Source organism: Pistacia vera, unplaced genomic scaffold (assembly GCF_008641045.1).
Source record: "Pistacia vera cultivar Batoury unplaced genomic scaffold, PisVer_v2 Contig227, whole genome shotgun sequence".
NCBI lineage: Eukaryota > Viridiplantae > Streptophyta > Magnoliopsida > Sapindales > Anacardiaceae > Pistacia > Pistacia vera.
In genome coordinates, this window is record NW_022196032.1 from 1842575 (window position 1) to 1863053 (window position 20479).

At 31.9% G+C, this 20479-nt stretch overlaps 1 protein-coding gene across 1 annotated transcript; it reads left to right on the forward strand.

The window, feature by feature from the left end:
- The first annotated feature begins 11850 nt into the window (after positions 1 to 11850).
- Positions 11851 to 13176, forward strand: LOC116130925 (expansin-A1-like). Its single transcript, XM_031416606.1, has 4 exons — positions 11851 to 11859; positions 11931 to 12061; positions 12150 to 12462; positions 12534 to 13176. The coding sequence occupies exons 2-4, from the start codon at positions 11935 to 11937 to the stop codon at positions 12841 to 12843; spliced, it is 750 nt and encodes a 249-aa protein (XP_031272466.1). The 5' UTR covers positions 11851 to 11859; positions 11931 to 11934; the 3' UTR covers positions 12844 to 13176.
- The last annotated feature ends 7303 nt before the right edge of the window (positions 13177 to 20479 follow it).

A 20479-nucleotide genomic window follows, 5' to 3' on the forward strand; every position in this document is an offset into this window, starting at 1 on the left:
TTCCGAGCTGTTATTCGCTGTTTCTCTAACATGGAAAATCCAAAAAAGCAATTCCTACAGTTGCCGGAGATGCAGTTGTCTCGTCATGCAACCAATTCAGAGACCTATAAGTTCTTCATTGATGGAGCTGGGCATGCTGGAATGCCTGAGCTAGCTAAAAAAGTATATGAGATGATACAGAGAAGTGGCCTTGAGACCGATTTGGATGCTAACATTCTAATGTTGCAGAGTTATCTAAAGAGTGAAACAATTTCAGATGCTCTAGGTTTCTTCAGTGATTTGCGCCAGAAAGGAAAGGTCAGGATAAAATTGTACAACGTTATGATTACTGGTCTCGGCAAAGCCGGTTTAGTAGACATGGCATTCAAGTTCTTGGTAAGAATGAAGATTGATGGCCAGGCTCCAAGCAATGAATGCTACAAAGATTCTTATAAAGCTGCTTTGCTCAATTAAGAAATATGATATAACGGTTCATGTTATTAATGGCATGGAGAAAATTGGAGGAGATGTTCAGGACACTTAAGACTCTCAATATTAAACAATTCGTGTAATGGAATTAGATATTGCCTTGAAGTATCGTTTAACAATCTTATCTTTAGATTTTTCACCTAGCTTAGAAGTTGTTAAAGGTCAAATGCCCCAATGCCTTTATTTTGTTGGTAATATTAGTTTTTTTTGCCTAATGGAGTTTATAGTAAACCTGAGTATTCCTTTTTGGGATAAAACATTGGCCGTCAACTACTTAAGTTTATTTTTAGTAGGACATAAAAATATTATAGTTTTATTATTCCAAAGTATATAAATGCAAATTTATTGAATATTAAATTCCTATCATATTAAGGGATCAAAATAATCAAAGTTTTTTTTAGGTAATTGGTAATTATAAAAAGAGTAAAGAATTACAACCTACTACCCCCAAAAAGCAGATCCTAAGCAAGCAAGGGACGCTGCCAACAAAGAAAGCAAAGAGCCAGAATGGACACCTTACACAACCCTTAAATAGCAAAAAAAAAAAAAAAAAAAAAAAAAAAAAAAAAAGGATCAGGATGGCAAACCAAAAAGCCTTTACTCAGCCAGAGAACAACATATCCACAACACAAGACCACAAAAAACACTTGGAGCGGAGCATAAACACCTAGAATACAGCAGCAAAAAATCAGCTGAAAGAGAATCAGTCACACCCCACGTTGCACACCACAACAGTAACATCCAAGCACAACACAATACAAGACATGACAGCCAACAGCAAAAAAGCAGCAAAACAGCCACCTCCTGCTGAAAAAAAATACAGCAACAGGGAAGAAAGCAGTCGCGCCAATGCACAAAGACCCCGCGCCATCTGCCTAAACAGCCCTCACCCGTCCCACAAAGCCAACCACCCCAGCACCAATAACACCCCCAACCGCCAGTCCCTTTCACCGCCACACAAACCCCAAGAGATGGGTCTGCAACAGCCACAACACAAGACCCCAACCAAAACATCAACCACAAACCAGGAGAGAAAAAAACTGAAACAGAATCCCTTCCTCTAGAAACATCCATGTCAAATGCACCATGCAACAAACCAGAAACAACAAGCCACACACCCTCCCACTGCCCACCCCCATCCGCACCAATAAACAGCACCAACAAAAACACCAAGGCAAAAGCATGCCCTACATAACACCCTCACCAGCAACAACCTAGCATCAATTCCCAATATTTCCCTTCCCTAGATACTCCCTAGGGATTGCCCACTCCTCCAAGCTTTCCGAACTCTACATTGTCCTTCAAGGAAGGCTTAGAATGATGAGTGATATATTTATGAAAAAAAAAAAAAAAAAGTTAATTAAATAAACAACCTAATAAATTAATTTTAGAGTCTTTTTTTTTTTTTTTTCCCTAAAAGGTATTGGGAAAAGTCATTTTATATTCAAGTCAATGCTAATAATCACTATTTGCAATAACTATATTTATAAATATTTCAATATATTTCGTTAGTAAAAGATTTTTGCTCAACTTTACACTATTAGTTAATACAATTATTAATGCTTAATACACATCACAATATTATGAAAACTTTTGGTTGTGAGTCTAAAATTTTAGACTTAATTCTCATTAATAGGATTCGAAAGTCTAATTTTCACAAATATTTAAATTATGTATGGTTTTATTTTACTCAAATTTAATTAAAAAATTTGTTATTTGTATATAAAATTTATTTGAATATTTTCTAATATAATAACATATAGATTTAATAAGAAATTAGGCTATTTTAACTCAAGTATTTGACACATATTTGAGACACAAATTCATAGCTATTAATTCAATGTAATCCAAAGGATTAGATAAGAAGTTGAACTGATTAATTTTTATGTCAACAAATAATTTTAAGCCATTGGATTATCATCAATTAATTTTCATGAATTAGTGTCAAAATTTATATTACAATTATAGCAAGATCTATTAATAAATGTTTCTAATATCCATTAATAAAACTTTTCAAGGTTTTAAAAGTTTTACAAGGAATGTTTTGGAATAAAAAACTTTTATAAATTGTTTCTCTTAATAAATTTAATATTAGTGAGGCTTACATAGAATTTTGTGACTCAAATCGTACAAAAAGAAAAATGTTTAGATTGGTGAGGCCCAAAACCATTTAATTTTAAGCCCCTTTACGAAGTGTTCTCACAATCCTACTCTTTCATTAATAGCCCATATAATTTAATACCTAAGATTGTCACTCATAGTTATAGATACTCCTTCGACTTGTCTACTTTATGTTGATCTAATCCTTTACCTGGAATAATATTCTCCTAAAAACATTCGTTAATTCACTGCTAAAACAAATGGGAATTATAATTGAAAAAAAAAAAAAAATTATTCTCATCTTTGCTGATCACATATTCCTGAATTTACTCTTTTATCCTCATTTTGCAAATTTACTCCATATGAATAAGAAGTGGGGAGTATAGGGTTTAAAAAACATTTCCAAGAGGGGTGTTATTTAATTCCACCTAATCGCCGTGTAACTTATAATCCTCGTATAAATATAAATATAAACTGGGGTGGGGTGGGGAAGCCCCAATTTTTTTGAGATAGGGGTAGGGGTTGGGGGCGTTTTAATCCTTGTCCTCGAGGATGGTGCGGGGGTGGGTGATGCCTTTCCCCCACCTCATATATAATATATAAAATTAAAAATTATATATATATATGTTTTTCACTAATTCTTTTATATTTCACCTAATTATACAATTATCCTATTTATATAAACTTATATTTTTCCAATTTCCCTCACCCTAAACAATTGAACAAGAATGAACCTTAACTCATATTTATGTAAAATTAACTATGTTTAAACAATTAATTTAAGTGTTTGTCATGTGGACGAAAATTAACTATTGTATTTGATAATGCTCAAATTAATTTATGTTTATGTAAAATTAATAGGGTGGGGACGATCCTCCAACATTCCCCTTTGGGGCGGAGAAAAGAAATTCTTATCATTACCGTAACTAGGATGGGGTGGGGGTGGGGAGTGATTTTGAGGGCGGGGATGGGTATGGTGACTAAGATCCCGCCCCATTGCCATGCCTAGTTGGACTTCAATTTACACTGTTTAGAAAAAAATATTTTAAGTAATTTTTTCCTTTCTTTTTAAAAGACTCACCTTATATAGCTAGAAGTTTTGCTTGTCTTCACTGAAACAAACGAGAACAATATACAGTAGCTAAAGTCAGCTAAGGAGAATAGTGCTTCTCTCACAAAATACTATTCATCATTAATGGAGGGTCATTTTAGTAATTTTATTTACTTATATTGAATGAAGCTTGGGATAACAGTAACAGTATTTTCAAAAGGATCCTTATGTCCTTGTTACTTTTGATGGACCAGGCCACCCTCTTGTGAAGCCCAACACTGTTTAGTTCGGGTCAGTCAGCTCTGATTCATACCAAAGAAACAGGTTAAAAAGCGAAGCCCCACCTTTTAATAACTTCTATAATGACAATTTTACTCCTATATTAAAATATTTAAATTAACTCTAGTTTCATATTATATACAAATACTTTTGACACTCCATTATCATCTTATAAACCTTTTTTTTTTTTTTAAATAATTTTTAGAACAAAAAAGTATGGAGGAAGAAAATTTGCAACAGGATATATTAGGTTACAAGCAATACAAAATTGTAAGTTTTTGATTGCTTTACATATAAATTTATTGTAATTTTTTTCTTCAAAATAGTAAGTAATTATTGTAATCTATATATTTTTTTTGTCTTGTTTAACTATATATTGTTATTGGGATTATTTATAAGGATTTTTTTTTAGCTTTATTAATTTTTTTATGAACTTTCAATTTAATTATCCTAACATTTTATATTAGGAATAACGATAGTGGGGTAATATAGTACAAGTGAAGGGACGGAAATGTTAACACTTTTAAAATATAACAAAAAATAAATAAAAAATCTAGTTTTAAAACTTTTGGAATGAAGTGTCTTAAAATATGAGGCTTTTTTTAGTCCATTAGTGGAATGTCAATAACTCCACTCATGATACATTCAAAACTAAAACCTTAATTAAAATGATAAATCATTTTATTGGAATTTAAGAGCTTCAAATTTATACCTATTTATGTGCCGCATGATTATGAAACAAAAGATTAATAAGACTTGGTAATGTGGAGAAACAAACAAGAAAGAGAAATTGGAAAGGAGAGTGTTTATAAGAAAATATGTATTTGTAGACGGCAAAATCTACGATTGATTCGAAAGGGATGGATCTTGTGTGAAGCGAGCTACTGACAATTGGATGGACCTGCACATAAAGGAAGAATAAATGTGTAGGCTCGAATGACAACGGTGTGGTGTCTGTCGTAGGCACTCCAACGCTCAAATCAGTATGATTGAAGGTAATTTAATGAGGGCTAATAGCGAAAAAGGGTTTACTGTAATATGGCTAGGGCTAGACTAACACAAAGCGGTCGGAGCACGGCTTTGCGGTGGCTGACGGTGGTAAAGTTGGTCGAAACTAAGCTTTACGATAGAGAAAACATAGATTCTTGGGAGCAAGAATTTAGGAACTAAAACTATGGGTGATTTTTGAATGAATAATGAGAGGTTTGACCAATGTTTATATAGTGAACCAAAGAAGTTGGAGTCCTAGTAAAATTCTGAGTCCTACTTGGTTGAGGAATCTCATTTATGAAGGAAGTGATATTACTTGCATTAGGGTTAACAATTCAAGTAATATTTTAGATCTTGACGGAAGTGAAAAGTAAATAGGATTTTGATTCCTATTTTAGAACTGTTGTGAGCTAATGGATTGGAACTCGATTTAGTGTAACTTGTAGGATAACCAAAACTCATGGAGTGGTCAGTTCACAATGTGGATTTAAGCGTGAGCTCAATTAGAATTGGGTTAAGACATTGAATCGTAATATATTTATTTTGTCCAATATAGTTTTTTGGCCCATACAATATTCTCTTTGTAAGATGAATTTAAGAAGATATGTATTCTTTTGTAAGAAAAACAAATAGTTTGAATCTAAGAAAAAAGCGCAAGTACAAACAAGAGAAGGCCAATCTGGAAAATTGATATATAATCTAAAAATCTTTTTAAAAATAAAATTTATTTATTTTATGAGGCTAAAACAATACCACTCATGTATTTATAAGTTAATGTTGTGCCAAGTCACTTCATGTATACCGCCATCAAGCAGGTTAATTTATAAATGAATGAAGATGAGACATCAAGTAGCTCATTCTAATTTGGAATTTTTGTGATCATCATTCGTTGCCGTCAATTTCTATATCATTCATTGTTATTTGTATTTGTCTTCATCTGTATTTCAAGGTGTCAATTTAATTGAATTAGATATTTCTCTATTCGAAAAAAGTCTTCAACTTATTTGAATCTACTTAATATTAAATTAGCTTTTGAAAGTTGTTTTCTTGTAGGCAAAGCTGAAGATAATAACACAAGTTGATATATACTCCTTATCCTCATATCATTTCATCGTCACCATCTAATCTCTTACGTAAATTAAGGAGCTTAATTACAAAATGATAAAACCTTGACTCCATTCCATTCCATTCCATGCATGCATGGATATTTCCCAAACTTTTTCATAGAAAAAACACTTTTTTCAAGTGCATACTTTACGGCAGCCGTTGGAGGAAGACAACTCCTTTACACCTCTCAACTCAAATCACATGGGGGCTGGACCCTCTCTCCATAAATTATACTTAATATATACAACAAAAAAGCCGTTACAGTAGTACTACTGTAGTAGTATAATTTCCAAATGGGTATTAATTATTATTCAGAGGTTTGTGTGAAGGAGATGAAGCAAAACTGAGTCACGGCATTGCTTAATGATGAAGCAACCACTACCTGCTGCGGTGTTTCGCCAAGAGGCTGAAGTTGATGATATTGATATCTCTACGTGTCCATTGATTTTTGTTGCATGCCAATGCCAATGAGGTCACTGTTTGTAAATTTATCACCAATTTTTGTTGCTTATTTTCCTTGTTTTCTTCCACTTCTCATAAATAAATAAATGCCTTTTTGACGATACATAATAGTTTAGATAGTCTTCTGATATGTTATATGAGATCAATTGGATATCTGTTATCTTTAAGATAATGTATTTTAATTTACATAATAAACGCTCTTGACGTACAACACCTTCAAATGTTAGATTATAACTAGGAGCTAGAATTCCAAATTCAGTCTAATCACACTCATGTCTTTGTCAATATGTCAGACCACAATCTTTATAGAATCTTGTTATGGTTCAAAAGTCAATTTAATTAATTAATTAGAAGATCGAATTGGTTGAGATTTACATTAAACTGTGAAAACATTCACATATACTATAGAGGTGACAAAAAAGATTGGAGACGATATTCAATATAATGTTTGCCATATATATTATTAATTAAAGCTAACTTAATTAGAAATTACATCAAGAAAGATAAAAATGTGGGTTTCTTTCAGGTTTCACTTTCAATTTCAAAAGCATATAATAAAAAGTAATTTAATAATCTATGTTTATATTAATTACTCCCTCCGTTTCTATATAAGTGTCATTTTGAGTTTTTACACAGTTTTTAAGGAATAAAAAAGTGTGCAGAGAATTGACTTTTTCGGTGAAAAAATTTTGTTTCTCACTTTGCAAAACGTGTGTGAGACAGTGAAATATTAATTAAGAGAGAGACAAATTGTGAAAGAGAGGAGATGAGGGGAAGGGAAAGATAAAAAGAGAGAGAGGAGTGTGGGGTAGGGTAGAGAAAAAGGTTGAGAGAGGNAGTCCTACTTGGTTGAGGAATCTCATTTATGAAGGAAGTGATATTACTTGCATTAGGGTTAACAATTCAAGTAATATTTTAGATCTTGACGGAAGTGAAAAGTAAATAGGATTTTGATTCCTATTTTAGAACTGTTGTGAGCTAATGGATTGGAACTCGATTTAGTGTAACTTGTAGGATAACCAAAACTCATGGAGTGGTCAGTTCACAATGTGGATTTAAGCGTGAGCTCAATTAGAATTGGGTTAAGACATTGAATCGTAATATATTTATTTTGTCCAATATAGTTTTTTGGCCCATACAATATTCTCTTTGTAAGATGAATTTAAGAAGATATGTATTCTTTTGTAAGAAAAACAAATAGTTTGAATCTAAGAAAAAAGCGCAAGTACAAACAAGAGAAGGCCAATCTGGAAAATTGATATATAATCTAAAAATCTTTTTAAAAATAAAATTTATTTATTTTATGAGGCTAAAACAATACCACTCATGTATTTATAAGTTAATGTTGTGCCAAGTCACTTCATGTATACCGCCATCAAGCAGGTTAATTTATAAATGAATGAAGATGAGACATCAAGTAGCTCATTCTAATTTGGAATTTTTGTGATCATCATTCGTTGCCGTCAATTTCTATATCATTCATTGTTATTTGTATTTGTCTTCATCTGTATTTCAAGGTGTCAATTTAATTGAATTAGATATTTCTCTATTCGAAAAAAGTCTTCAACTTATTTGAATCTACTTAATATTAAATTAGCTTTTGAAAGTTGTTTTCTTGTAGGCAAAGCTGAAGATAATAACACAAGTTGATATATACTCCTTATCCTCATATCATTTCATCGTCACCATCTAATCTCTTACGTAAATTAAGGAGCTTAATTACAAAATGATAAAACCTTGACTCCATTCCATTCCATTCCATGCATGCATGGATATTTCCCAAACTTTTTCATAGAAAAAACACTTTTTTCAAGTGCATACTTTACGGCAGCCGTTGGAGGAAGACAACTCCTTTACACCTCTCAACTCAAATCACATGGGGGCTGGACCCTCTCTCCATAAATTATACTTAATATATACAACAAAAAAGCCGTTACAGTAGTACTACTGTAGTAGTATAATTTCCAAATGGGTATTAATTATTATTCAGAGGTTTGTGTGAAGGAGATGAAGCAAAACTGAGTCACGGCATTGCTTAATGATGAAGCAACCACTACCTGCTGCGGTGTTTCGCCAAGAGGCTGAAGTTGATGATATTGATATCTCTACGTGTCCATTGATTTTTGTTGCATGCCAATGCCAATGAGGTCACTGTTTGTAAATTTATCACCAATTTTTGTTGCTTATTTTCCTTGTTTTCTTCCACTTCTCATAAATAAATAAATGCCTTTTTGACGATACATAATAGTTTATATAGTCTTCTGATATGTTATATGAGATCAATTGGATATCTGTTATCTTTAAGATAATGTATTTTAATTTACATAATAAGCGCTTTTGACGTACAACACCTTCAAATGTTAGATTATAACTAGGAGAATTCCAAATTCAGTCTAATCACACTCATGTCTTTGTCAATATTAGTTTAATGTCACGACTTATTAGACCACAATCTTTATAGAATCTTGTTATGGTTCAAAAGTCAATTTAATTAATTAATTAGAAGATCGAATTGGTTGAGATTTACATTAAACTGTGAAAACATTCACATATACTATAGAGGTGACAAAAACTTCTTACTACATTATGCACCATACAGTAAAAGGTTGGAGACGATATTCAAGATAATGTTTGCCATATATATTATTAATTAAAGCTAACTTAATTAGAAATTACATCAAGAAAGATAAAAATGTGGGTTTCTTTCAGGTTTCACTTTAATAATCTATGTTTATATTGATTATTTGCAAGCTTAGAAATGTTGTCTGTGCATTGACACTTGTATAATTAAGCTAATTTATATTCTTTTAGAACATGATGATTTTGATCAAATGACTTTATATTCTCTAGAACAGTGAATTAAATACGATTATAAACTAGTTGCTGCTGTGGCATCTATTTATTCAATAAAAATCGGTAGTGTATTATTATAACTTAATTAAACCCTAATTAACCAATTGTCTTTTCTTTCATTTTCAACCATTCAATCTGTTAAATCAATGGTTCAATACCTAAACATCTTTTCTTAGATTCTTCAACTTTAGCATGCAGCTGTCGATCAAATCAAAGAGACAGTAGAGCCTAATTAATTTGAATATTAGTGATTAACTTTGTCATCAGCCAACCTTTATGGATAAGAAAATGTAGACTAATCCCGTAACCATACCACTTTCTTTCTCATTCATGGAACACTGAGAATTACCCATAAATCATTAGCCCTTCAAAATACAAAGTAACATTCAATAAAAATGTTCAAATTACAATCAAATTTTTGCTGAAGCATGGAGGGAATGTGGGCTCACTTAGCACGCGAGAGGTTCGGGATCGATGTCCCCTATCTTCATTTTTTGTTTTTGTGTCATGGAGAGATCAATGAGTTAAAACTAAAAGACAAGAAAATGGGCCCAATTTAAAGTACTTTTCTAGGTTGTTTTCACTTTTCACTTTCAGGTTTTGGTTTTTCTGATTTCCAGTTGAAAGAAAAGGAAGTAACACCAAGTAAACAACAAACAAACCACTAGATAGTTTTCGGATACCAATAAAGAATCCAAAGTATTACGAGTAAAGTGCAATGCTACGTGCTATCTCTTCAAGCCACTTCTACTTGCTTACCTGTCTACCCCCACCCCAGTCTCCATTCTACCATCAACTTTTTCTCACATAATTTTTAGAATCCCAATCTCCATCATAAAATGGAAAATCAAAATGAAAACTGCAGCATTGTTTTTGGTGTGACTGACCTTTATTTTTTATTAACATTCAACATGCATTATGCCGCCGAGGATGACAATGTTATACTGAAAAATAATTTAATGGTGGTAATGAAACGAACATGGTATAAAAAAAACAAGAAAGCCGTGAAATGAAGATGAAGTGGTAATGGTGAAAGACGGTACTGAAAAAGCAAATAATAAAGGGAAATATGTATAGTATTGAAATGGATGCAAGGCTTCTCGTTTTTCTAATCAATCATAAATATCCACATGCCGAGGGCAATAGATATCGTATAGTAAATGATCCATGTTGAGTTGTTGTGTTCTTGGTCTTATCAATGTAACAACTTCATACATCATCTTCTACATCACCCACGTGTTGGTGTTTGCATTCTCTCTACCTATCTTTATTCTTTACCACTCTCAACCTTTCTGCAGCTCCTCAGATAACATTGAATGATGAACTCATAAATATAAGGAGTCAGTCAAATTTGCCATTAAAGATACCTTCACAATTTCACACTGCACACTGTTTAATTTCAAGTCTTAATTGATGGCTCTACAAGAACTTAACATTATGATCAGCATCTCGTAGAAATTGGTCGGTTCCAAACATGCTGCTGGATTGGACCCAAGCTGGTTTGGTCATCTGCAGTAATGGAAATTCAATGCAGTGTGCACTTCAAGCCCCAGGATTTTCAACTTTCTATGTTCTTATTATCTCACCTCGACATTAAAATTGGACTACTTGGAAGAAAATGAAAAGAGGAGATTTTTTTTTTTCCCTTAAGAGAATAGTAATTATGGTCTCTCTTTTCTATGTTGAGATAATTATAGTCAATGATCAACTAACTTCACCTTAAATAATCTTTTAAGTAACTTCACTTAATGAAAATTGAGAATTTTTTTTTCAGAAAACAGCACGTGGTAAGACAGTCCAAAAAAACAAAGATATTTATGCTTAATCTTGAAAAAATATCTCTTCTTATGATAATCATTGACGAACGATAATGGATAGTTATTCTTAAATCACAGTAATAGGTGAATGAAAGAAAAAATTTAATAAATATTAAATTATTGGATAATTGGATAATCTCATCACGGAAGTGTGATGAGCTGATAAAATTGTCCCATATAAATATTTTTATAATAGAAAGTGTCTAAGCATGGAGCAAGTAAAAATTAAAAAGAGCCGATGAAGAAAGAAAAGGTCTAGTTACTGGTGGCGAAAGGAGTGAAAGTAAAACAGGGAAACGGTCGCTGCTGCCCAGTTGTGGGTTAGCTAACCTGCAGAAAGCAAAACCACTTAACTGTTTCTAACCTTAAAGGTGGAATCTTTGAATGTAGGTGATGAATTCCTGTTCCTAACACCCTCAACACACACAGACAAGTTCAAAACCACGTGGTTTGAAGAAAAGTGGCTTCGGTTCCTTACACAGAAACCGCTTGCACCTGGCTGTTTAAGGTCCCCACAGCTCAACTATTGTCAGCTGGTCGTGACGTTGCCCAGGGGAGTTCCTTTTTGCCTCTTCAAACATCTATATATTCCCCCCACCTTACCAGCTATTTCCACACTCACAAGTAACATAACCTCGACCTCTTGGCGCTAGGATCTCTAATATTACAAACAAACGCCGGCCCGCTAAAAGTTTGTCTTTCATAATTTAATACAATTTTGTCTTTCATAAGGTAATACAATATCTCTTTCCCTCTTTTTGATGCCTTGATGCTTAAGTCTTAAGGGTGCTTCTTTTGTGCAGGATCATGGCACTTCTTGAGCTGCTCTTGGTGGGTTTACTTTCTTTAGTATCATCTGTTTATGGGAATGGCGAGGGATGGAGTAATGCTCATGCCACTTTTTATGGTGGGGGTGATGCCTCTGGTACAATGGGTAAGTTACATATTTGTAGTGCACCTAAATATAAACCCGTTTGATAAAAATTCTGAAAGAAATTAAATTGTTGACGGGCCTTTTGCAGGTGGGGCTTGTGGGTATGGGAATCTATACAGCCAGGGATATGGAACAAACACAGCGGCTCTGAGCACTGCACTTTTCAACAACGGGTTGAGCTGTGGAGCTTGTTTCCAGATTAGGTGCGCCAGTGATCTTAAGTGGTGCCTCCCTGGCTCAATTGTGGTCACTGCCACTAACTTCTGTCCACCAAACAATGCCCTCCCTAACAATGCTGGTGGCTGGTGCAACCCTCCCCAGCAACATTTTGACCTCTCTCAGCCTGTCTTTCAACGAATTGCTCAATACAGAGCTGGAATAGTACCCGTGGCCTATAGAAGGTCACCATTTTGAACGTTGTAACCAACTCAATTTTATATATATATTTGCTAATTGTTAATTTATAATGCAGGGTACCATGCAGAAAGAAGGGAGGCATCCGGTTCACAATCAACGGCCATTCTTACTTCAATTTAGTCCTGATAACAAATGTTGGAGGTGCTGGGGATGTTCATGCTGTTTCCATTAAAGGGTCAAAAACTGGTTGGCAACCCATGTCGAGAAACTGGGGTCAAAATTGGCAAAGCAACACTAATCTCAATGGACAAAGCCTCTCCTTTAAGGTTACAACGAGCGATGGCCGCACTCTGGTATCTAACAATGTTGTCCCGGCGGGTTGGTCCTTCGGCCAAACTTTCAGTGGCCTACAATTCTCTACCTGAATTACACCATCAAGTCAAAGCAGTTTCTAAGTAAAAATAATTCGTGTGATAGTGTCAATTTTGTTTTTGTTTTGGGGGGTGTGAAAATGGCGAAGGGCTAATTTAGAGATGGCTCTTGTCGTTTATATTTGATTACGGGGGGTTTCTGATCTGCTGTGTTTTGAATAGGCAGACGGAAACGGCGGCGGCGGGCATGCACCACCCGCCACTTTTTGGCGAGTTTTATATAATACATTGGCAAAATGTAATCAGGCTGGCCTTTTTCAGATGCGTCTTTAATTATGGTTCAGAGATGTCATGTCATCAATAACAATAAAATTAAATTATGTTCAATCTCATCAATCTACTATGGCCTGCCAAACACAATCTGAAGTATTTTAGTTATTTACTCTGTTTCTCTCAATAAATTGGTAATTAAGTATATCTAAAATCACAAAAAGTTTCAAATAATATATATTTAAATAACAACAAAATAAATCAGTGGGACTGCATTTTTATAAGATATAGAAACAACTTGTTTGGATATGTTTATTAAATGTTTTTGAAATAGATCGTAAATATCTTTTTTCAACAAAATAAACTAATTAGAATAAGATATAATAATCTTTAAATTATACAAATTTTAAAGTAAATATAAATTTTATATATATGCAAAGTTGTGTTAAGATAAATTTAATAATTGTACCAGTATAATTATTAATATCAATTATAGATAGATGTCATTAAATTATTCATCTAACTTGAGAATATCACTTGAATATTATATGATCTAATTATATTTTCAAGGTCACCATCTTGTACAATTGATATTATTTTTGCAGATATGCTTTTGATATTCAATGTCAGTATTTTGTGACGAATCATGTATGATATTTAATATCACCTTAATATTATCAAAATCAACTATTTAAAATTAAAATTTATATTGACATTCCGCAATTTCTGTAACTTATATTTATTTTCAAGTTGCATTGCGCGGGTATGTTTATTATATTTTTTTTAACATTATTATTGGGTTTTTTTTTTTTTGTGTGTTTTAAATATATATTTTCTATATTGAAGTTCATTTTATATTAAATTGATAATTAAAAAATTAAAAAATAAAATATCCATAAATTGAACTCAAAGTCTATATCATCATGGTTATTCTCATATATGTCAACATTTGACATATGCAACCAAAGTTTAAAACTTTGTCAAGAAAAGCAAAAAACTTTGCAGGATAACCCACTATAAGTCTATAAATCAATTAGAAAAAGATAAACCTTGTTGAAAAATATGAACTTTTAAGTAAGAGACTTATAGAGCCAAAGGAAAAAACTTATTTTGATTGTTGATAAGAGAAAATGAATTATTTTTATTACTATTATTTTAGAAATTAGAAAAAATTAAGAATGTTGAGAAGAGAACCACATAAAAAGCAACAACAACTCCAACAGTATAATTTGAATGCAACTTAATTGAAGCATTGAAAAAGTCATGAAGATAAAGGTCCTGTGACACAAATCCATTTACTGCAAATAGAATTGACCATCACCTATAACAAAAAAAACATTTGACAATAGCATCCTAAGAAAGACGGTAATTGTAAAACCCACAAATCAAACAACAAAATCAATCCAAAAATCAACAAAAAGAGATAGAATAAATACAATTAAAACTACATATCAATATTTGTTTTCTTTTGTCATCACTAAAATTGAATCTGTTTATGTGTGTGATGATAAAAGGAATGGTTCGGTAGCAAGTCTATAGTTATCCAAATTCATCGTATAATATATCAAATTAAAGTCCTATCTTTCTAGTTTTCAAATATTTAAACTGCTCATTAATTGGATTTTATTTGGCAAATTATGGTTAATTTACTACCGACTGTTCAGTGGAAATCGAGAAATAGGGGAAACCAAAATGTGTGTGATGATAAAAGAAATGGTTTGACAATGGAGCTATAGTTATCCAAATTAATCGTATAATATAACAAATTAAAGTAATATCTGTCTAGTTTCTAAAATTCAAACCTCTCATCAATTGAAATTTTTATTGAGCAAGTTACGGTCAATTTACTACTGACTGTTCAGTGGAAATCAAAATGTGTATGATGATAAAAGGAATGGTTTGGAAGTGGGGCTACAATTATCCAAATTAAACATATAATATATCAAATTAAAGCCCTATCTATCTAGTTTCTAAATATTTAAACCTCTCATCAATTGGATTTTTATTCGGAAAGTTATGGTCAATTTACTACTGACTATTCAATGGAAACCGATATGTGTGTGATGATAAAAGAAACGGTTCGACAGTCAGACTAAAATTATCCAAATTAAGCGTATAATATATCAAATTAAAGTCATGTCTGTATAGTTTCTAAAAATTCAAACCTCTCATCAATTGGAGGTTTATTGAGCAAGTTATGGTCAATTTACTACTGATTATTTAGTAGAAACCGAAATGTGTGTGATGATAAAAGGAATGGTTCGACAATGAGGCTACAATTATCCAAATTAAGCGTATAATATATCAAATTAAATCTTTGTCTGTCTAGTTGCTAAAGATTCAAATCTCTCATCAATTGGAGTTTTATTGAGCAAGTTATGGTCAATTTACTACTAATTGTTCAGTGGAAACCTAAATGTGTGTGATGATAAAATGAATGGTTTACTAAAGCTACATGGTTCAGCATCAAACATCAGTTGATATTTGTTAAATAAATGAAATTAGTTATATTCAGTAACAACCTCTTTTCATGATATATGTATGTAACATAAAAAAATATCAACAAAAAGAGATAGAACTATTACAATTACAGCCACATATTAATATTTGTTTTCCTTTAAGGATAATAATAATGATTCGACATATTATAAATGGTTTACTAAAGCTATATGATTCAGCAACAAACATCAGATGATATTTGCAATACAAATAAAATTTGTTATATTCAGCAACAACCCGTTTTCGATATATGTTCGTAACATAAAAAAAAATATCAACAAAAAGAGATAAAAAAAATACAATTAAAACAACATATCAATATTTGTTTTCCTTTGTCATCACTAAAATTGAATTTGTTTTATGTGTGTGATGATAAACTAAATTGTTCGGCCGCAGGTCTATAGTTATCCAAATTCATCATATAATATATCAAATTAAAACTCTATTCTTTTAGTTTTCAAAGATTTAAACTGTTGATCAGTTGAATTTTTATTAAGTTATGATCAATTTATTACTGTTTGTTCAGTGGAAATCAAGAAACAGGGGAAATCAAAATTTGTGTAATGATAAAATGAATGGTTCAGAAGTGGGGTTATATTTATCCAAATTAAGCGTATAATATATCAAATTAAAGCCCTATAGGTCTAGTTTCTAAAGATTCAAGCCTCTCATCAATTGGAGTTTTATTGGGCAAGTTATGGTCAATTTACTACTGACTATTCAGTGAAAACCGAAATGTGTGATGATAAAAGAAATTGTTCGGAAGTAGGGCTACAGTTATCCAAATTAAGTGTAATATATCAAATTAAAGTCCTATTTATTAGTTTTCAAAGATTCAAACTGCTCATCAATTGGATTTTATTGAGCAAGTTATGGCTAATTTATTACTGACTGTTCAGTGAAAATCAAGAAACATGGGAAATTAAAATATGCGTGGTGATAAAAGGAATGATTCAGCAGTGGGGCTACAATTATCCAAATTAAGCGTATAATACATCAAATTAAAACTCTGTCTGTGTAGTTTCTAAAGATTTTAATCCGCTCATCAATTGGATTTTTATTGAGCAAGTTACGGCCAATTTATTACTGACTGTTTAGTGGAAACCGAAATACGTGTGTGATAAAATGAATGGTTTACTTAACCCAAATTTAAGGGATTATCATATTAGACTGATAAGAAATATTTCAAATAACACCTATTAATTGGAAAACAGAATCAGCCAAAATTAATTCATTTAACATATATACTCGCACATCAGCAGGAAAAACAATTAATCATTCATATAACAAATAAAATACACGAATATTTTTACAGAAAACATATTCAACACAAATGAACTGTTTATAATAATATAGATATGACACATACTCATAGTTCAGTTGATAATAAGATCATCCTCGATTTGATCTTAGTAAAGTATATGAACATTTCCTTGAAAACAAACATAACAAAATTTAGTTGATCTTCTTGTTAAGATTGTTAAGTAACAATTATTCATTCGTATAACGACTGTTACTTGAAAACGAAATCAACAAAAGTGAATTAATCTTCATATTAAAATTGTTAAGGAATACACTTACCGTTCAGCAGGACTAACACAATTAATCATTCAAATAAATTGACCAAACAAAAACAATCATTNCCTCATTTTTATTGCATTCTCCATGAAATTCTATCTCTTTTCACTCCCCACAATTTCAACAAATTTTGAGTGAAAAGACCATTTTACCCTTAATGCAAGTTTAAGGCATTTTCTTCACATTTTCCTTAAAATAACCTTAGCAAAAATCAACTGAAAATATAAGAGCATAAATTAAATTACGTACCTCCATGTGGGCGTTACAGTTACAGTTATCAAAATTAAGTGTATAATATACTAAATTAAAGCTCTGTCTGTATAGTTTCTAAATATTCAAACCTCTCATCAATTCCTGCTAGCAAGTTATGGTTAGTTTACTACTGACTGTTCAGTGAAAATTGAAATGGGTGTGATGATAAAATGAATGGTTCTTCAGTGAGGCTACAGTTATCTAAATTAAGTGTATAATATATCAAATTAAAGCCCTATCTGTCTAGTTTTCAAATATCCAAATTAAGCGTATAATATATCAAATTGGAGGTTCATTGAGCAAGTTATGGCTAATTTACTATTGATTGTTTAGTGGAAATTGAGAAATAGGGGAAACCGAAATGTGTGTGATGATAAAAGGAATGGTTTGGCAGTAGGGCTACAGTTATCCAAATTAAGCATATAATATATCAATTTAAAGCCCCGTATGTCCAGTTTCTAAAGATGCAAACCTCCCATCAATTGAACTTTTATTGAGCAAGTTATGGTCAATTTACTACTGACTGTTCAGTGGAAGCCAAAATGTGTGTGATGATGAAAGGAATGGTTCGGTAGTGGGGCTACGGTTATCCAAATTAAGCATATAACATATCAAATTAAATAAATGTCCGTCTTGTTTCTAAATATTCAATCCTCTCATCAACTGTATTTTTATTGAGCAAGTTATGGTCAATTTACTACTCATTGTTCAGTGAAAGTCGAAATGTGTGTGATGATGAAATGAATGGTTCGGCAGTGGGGCTATGGTTATCCAAATTAAGCGTATAATATATCAAATTAAAGCACTGTCTGTCTAGTTTCTAAAGATCAATCCTCTCATCAATTGGATTTTTATTGAGCAAGTTATGGTCAATTTACTACTGATTATTTAGTGGAAACCAAAATGCGTGTGTTAAATAAATGAAATTAGTTATATTCAGCAACAATCTCTTTTCATGATATATGTATGTAACATAAAAGGATATCAACAAAAAGAGATAGACCAATTACAATTAAAACTACATATCAATATTTGTTTTCCTTTGTTATCACTAAAATTGAATTGGTTTTATGTGTGTGATGATAAAATGAATGGTTTGGCCGCAGGTCTATAGTTATCAAAATTTATCGTATAATATATCAAATTAAAGGTCATCTTTCTAGTTTCCAAAGCTTCATACCGCTCATCAATTAAATTTTTATTGAGTAAGTTATGGCTAATTTACTACTAATTGTTCAGTGGAAATTAAGAAATAGGGGAAACCAAAATGTGTGTGATGATAAAAGGAATGCTTCGACAGTGGGGCTACAATTATCCAAATTAAGTATATAATATACTAAATTAAAGCTCTATCTGTCTAGTTTTTAAATATTCAAACCTCCCATCAATTGGAGTTCTATTGAGCAAGTTATGGTCAATTTACTACTAATTGTTCAGTGGAAAATGAAATGTGTGTGATGATAAAAGGAATGGTTTGAAAGTGGGGCTAAAGTTATCCAAATTAAGTATATAATATATTAAATTAAAGCCCTATCTGTCTAGTTTTTAAAGATTTAAACCGCTCATAAATTGAAGTTTTATTGAGCAAGTTATGACTAATTTACTACTAACTGTTTATTGAAAATAGAAAAACAAGGGAAACCGAAATGTATGTGATGATAAAATGAATGGTTCGACAGTGGGGCTAAAGTTATCCAAATTAAGCATATAATATACCAATTTATAGCCCTGTATGTCTAGTTTCTTAAGATGCAAACCTGTTCAGTGGAAGCTAAAATGTGTGTGATGATGAAAGGAATGGTTCGGCAGTGGGGCTACAGTTATCCAAATTAAGTGTATAATATAACAAATTAAATCACTATCTGTCTAGTTTCTAAAGATTCAATCTTCATCATGCTCTTATGAATATGTATGCATATAGATGGTTTCATGCTTATAATTCTTGCTAAATGCAAATGTTTAAATGCAAGGATGTCATGTAGCATAAAAATAAGTTTCTCTCTACCATCTACAAACTCATATCAATTCATAAATGAATAAAACTCATGCATAAACTTCTCTTGGACATTTCATCAAACATATTGCATGCATAATCAAACTCTAATTTGACTACAATTCTATTTCTTTCTCAAGCCACCAATATTTGGAGTAAAACTCCCTTAAACAATTACCAAACATGTCCAAAACAATACACCCCTAAAAATTCTACTCAGCTCTTTCTAACTTCAACCAAACTTCAATTAATCATCATACAACCAAAACCACTTCTCATGGCTAAATTCTATTCATCAATAATCATCAAACTCATCAATAATTCATCAATTTCATCAACAATTCTCAAAATCATAAACATATACATATATGTAAAATCTCTACACACTTGATTTCTCAAATCATAACTTGAGTGGGATTTACTTACCTTGTGCTTGAGTAATTTCACTAGAAGAATCTCTCTTTCTTTGGTAGACTTGTTCTTTGTCTAAAACCCTAAGCATAAACACTCTAAGAATTCAACACTTTAAAAATTAATTTCACATCTATTGCAAGAATTCTTACCTTTGGGTGCTTAGGATCAAATCTCTACCAAAATCCCACCAAAAGCCCTTTAAAATCCCTTGGAAATTTGATGAAGAGATGAGAGAAATTGAGAGTGAAGTGGCGTGGGAAGGAGTAGAGAATGATAGGGTCTTTTTACTTGAACTCTTAATATCTCATATTAATATGCATACTTTCCCATTTTGCCCTTGCACTTTCTTTAAAATTCCATCTGTCCTTTAGTCAATTATCATAATGCCCTCATTTTTATTGCATTCTCCATGAAATTCTATCTCTTTACACTCTCCACTTTTTCAACTAATTTTAAGTGAAAAGACCATTTCACCCGTAATGCAAGTTTAAGGCATTTTCTTCTTATTTTCTCAAAATAACTTTAGCAAAAATCAACTAAAGGTATAAGAGCATAAATTAAATTATGTACCTCCATGTGGGCATTACAGGAGCCTACAAGTCACACACCTAAAAGACAAATCAAATTTGTTGAAGGGGCATTTTCATCATTTTGGGTTGAAGGGTATTTTGGTAATTCTTACAG

Excerpts from the sequence above, each read along its gene's own strand:
- LOC116130925 (XM_031416606.1), top strand. The coding sequence starts at position 11,935 with ATGGCACTTCTTGAGCTGCTCTTGGTGGGTTTACTTTCTTTAGTATCA. Across the intron at positions 12,062-12,149 it reads TGATGCCTCTGGTACAATGG|GTGGGGCTTGTGGGTATGGG; the intron begins GTAAGTTACATA and ends GGCCTTTTGCAG. Across the intron at positions 12,463-12,533 it reads GTACCCGTGGCCTATAGAAG|GGTACCATGCAGAAAGAAGG; the intron begins GTCACCATTTTG and ends TTTATAATGCAG.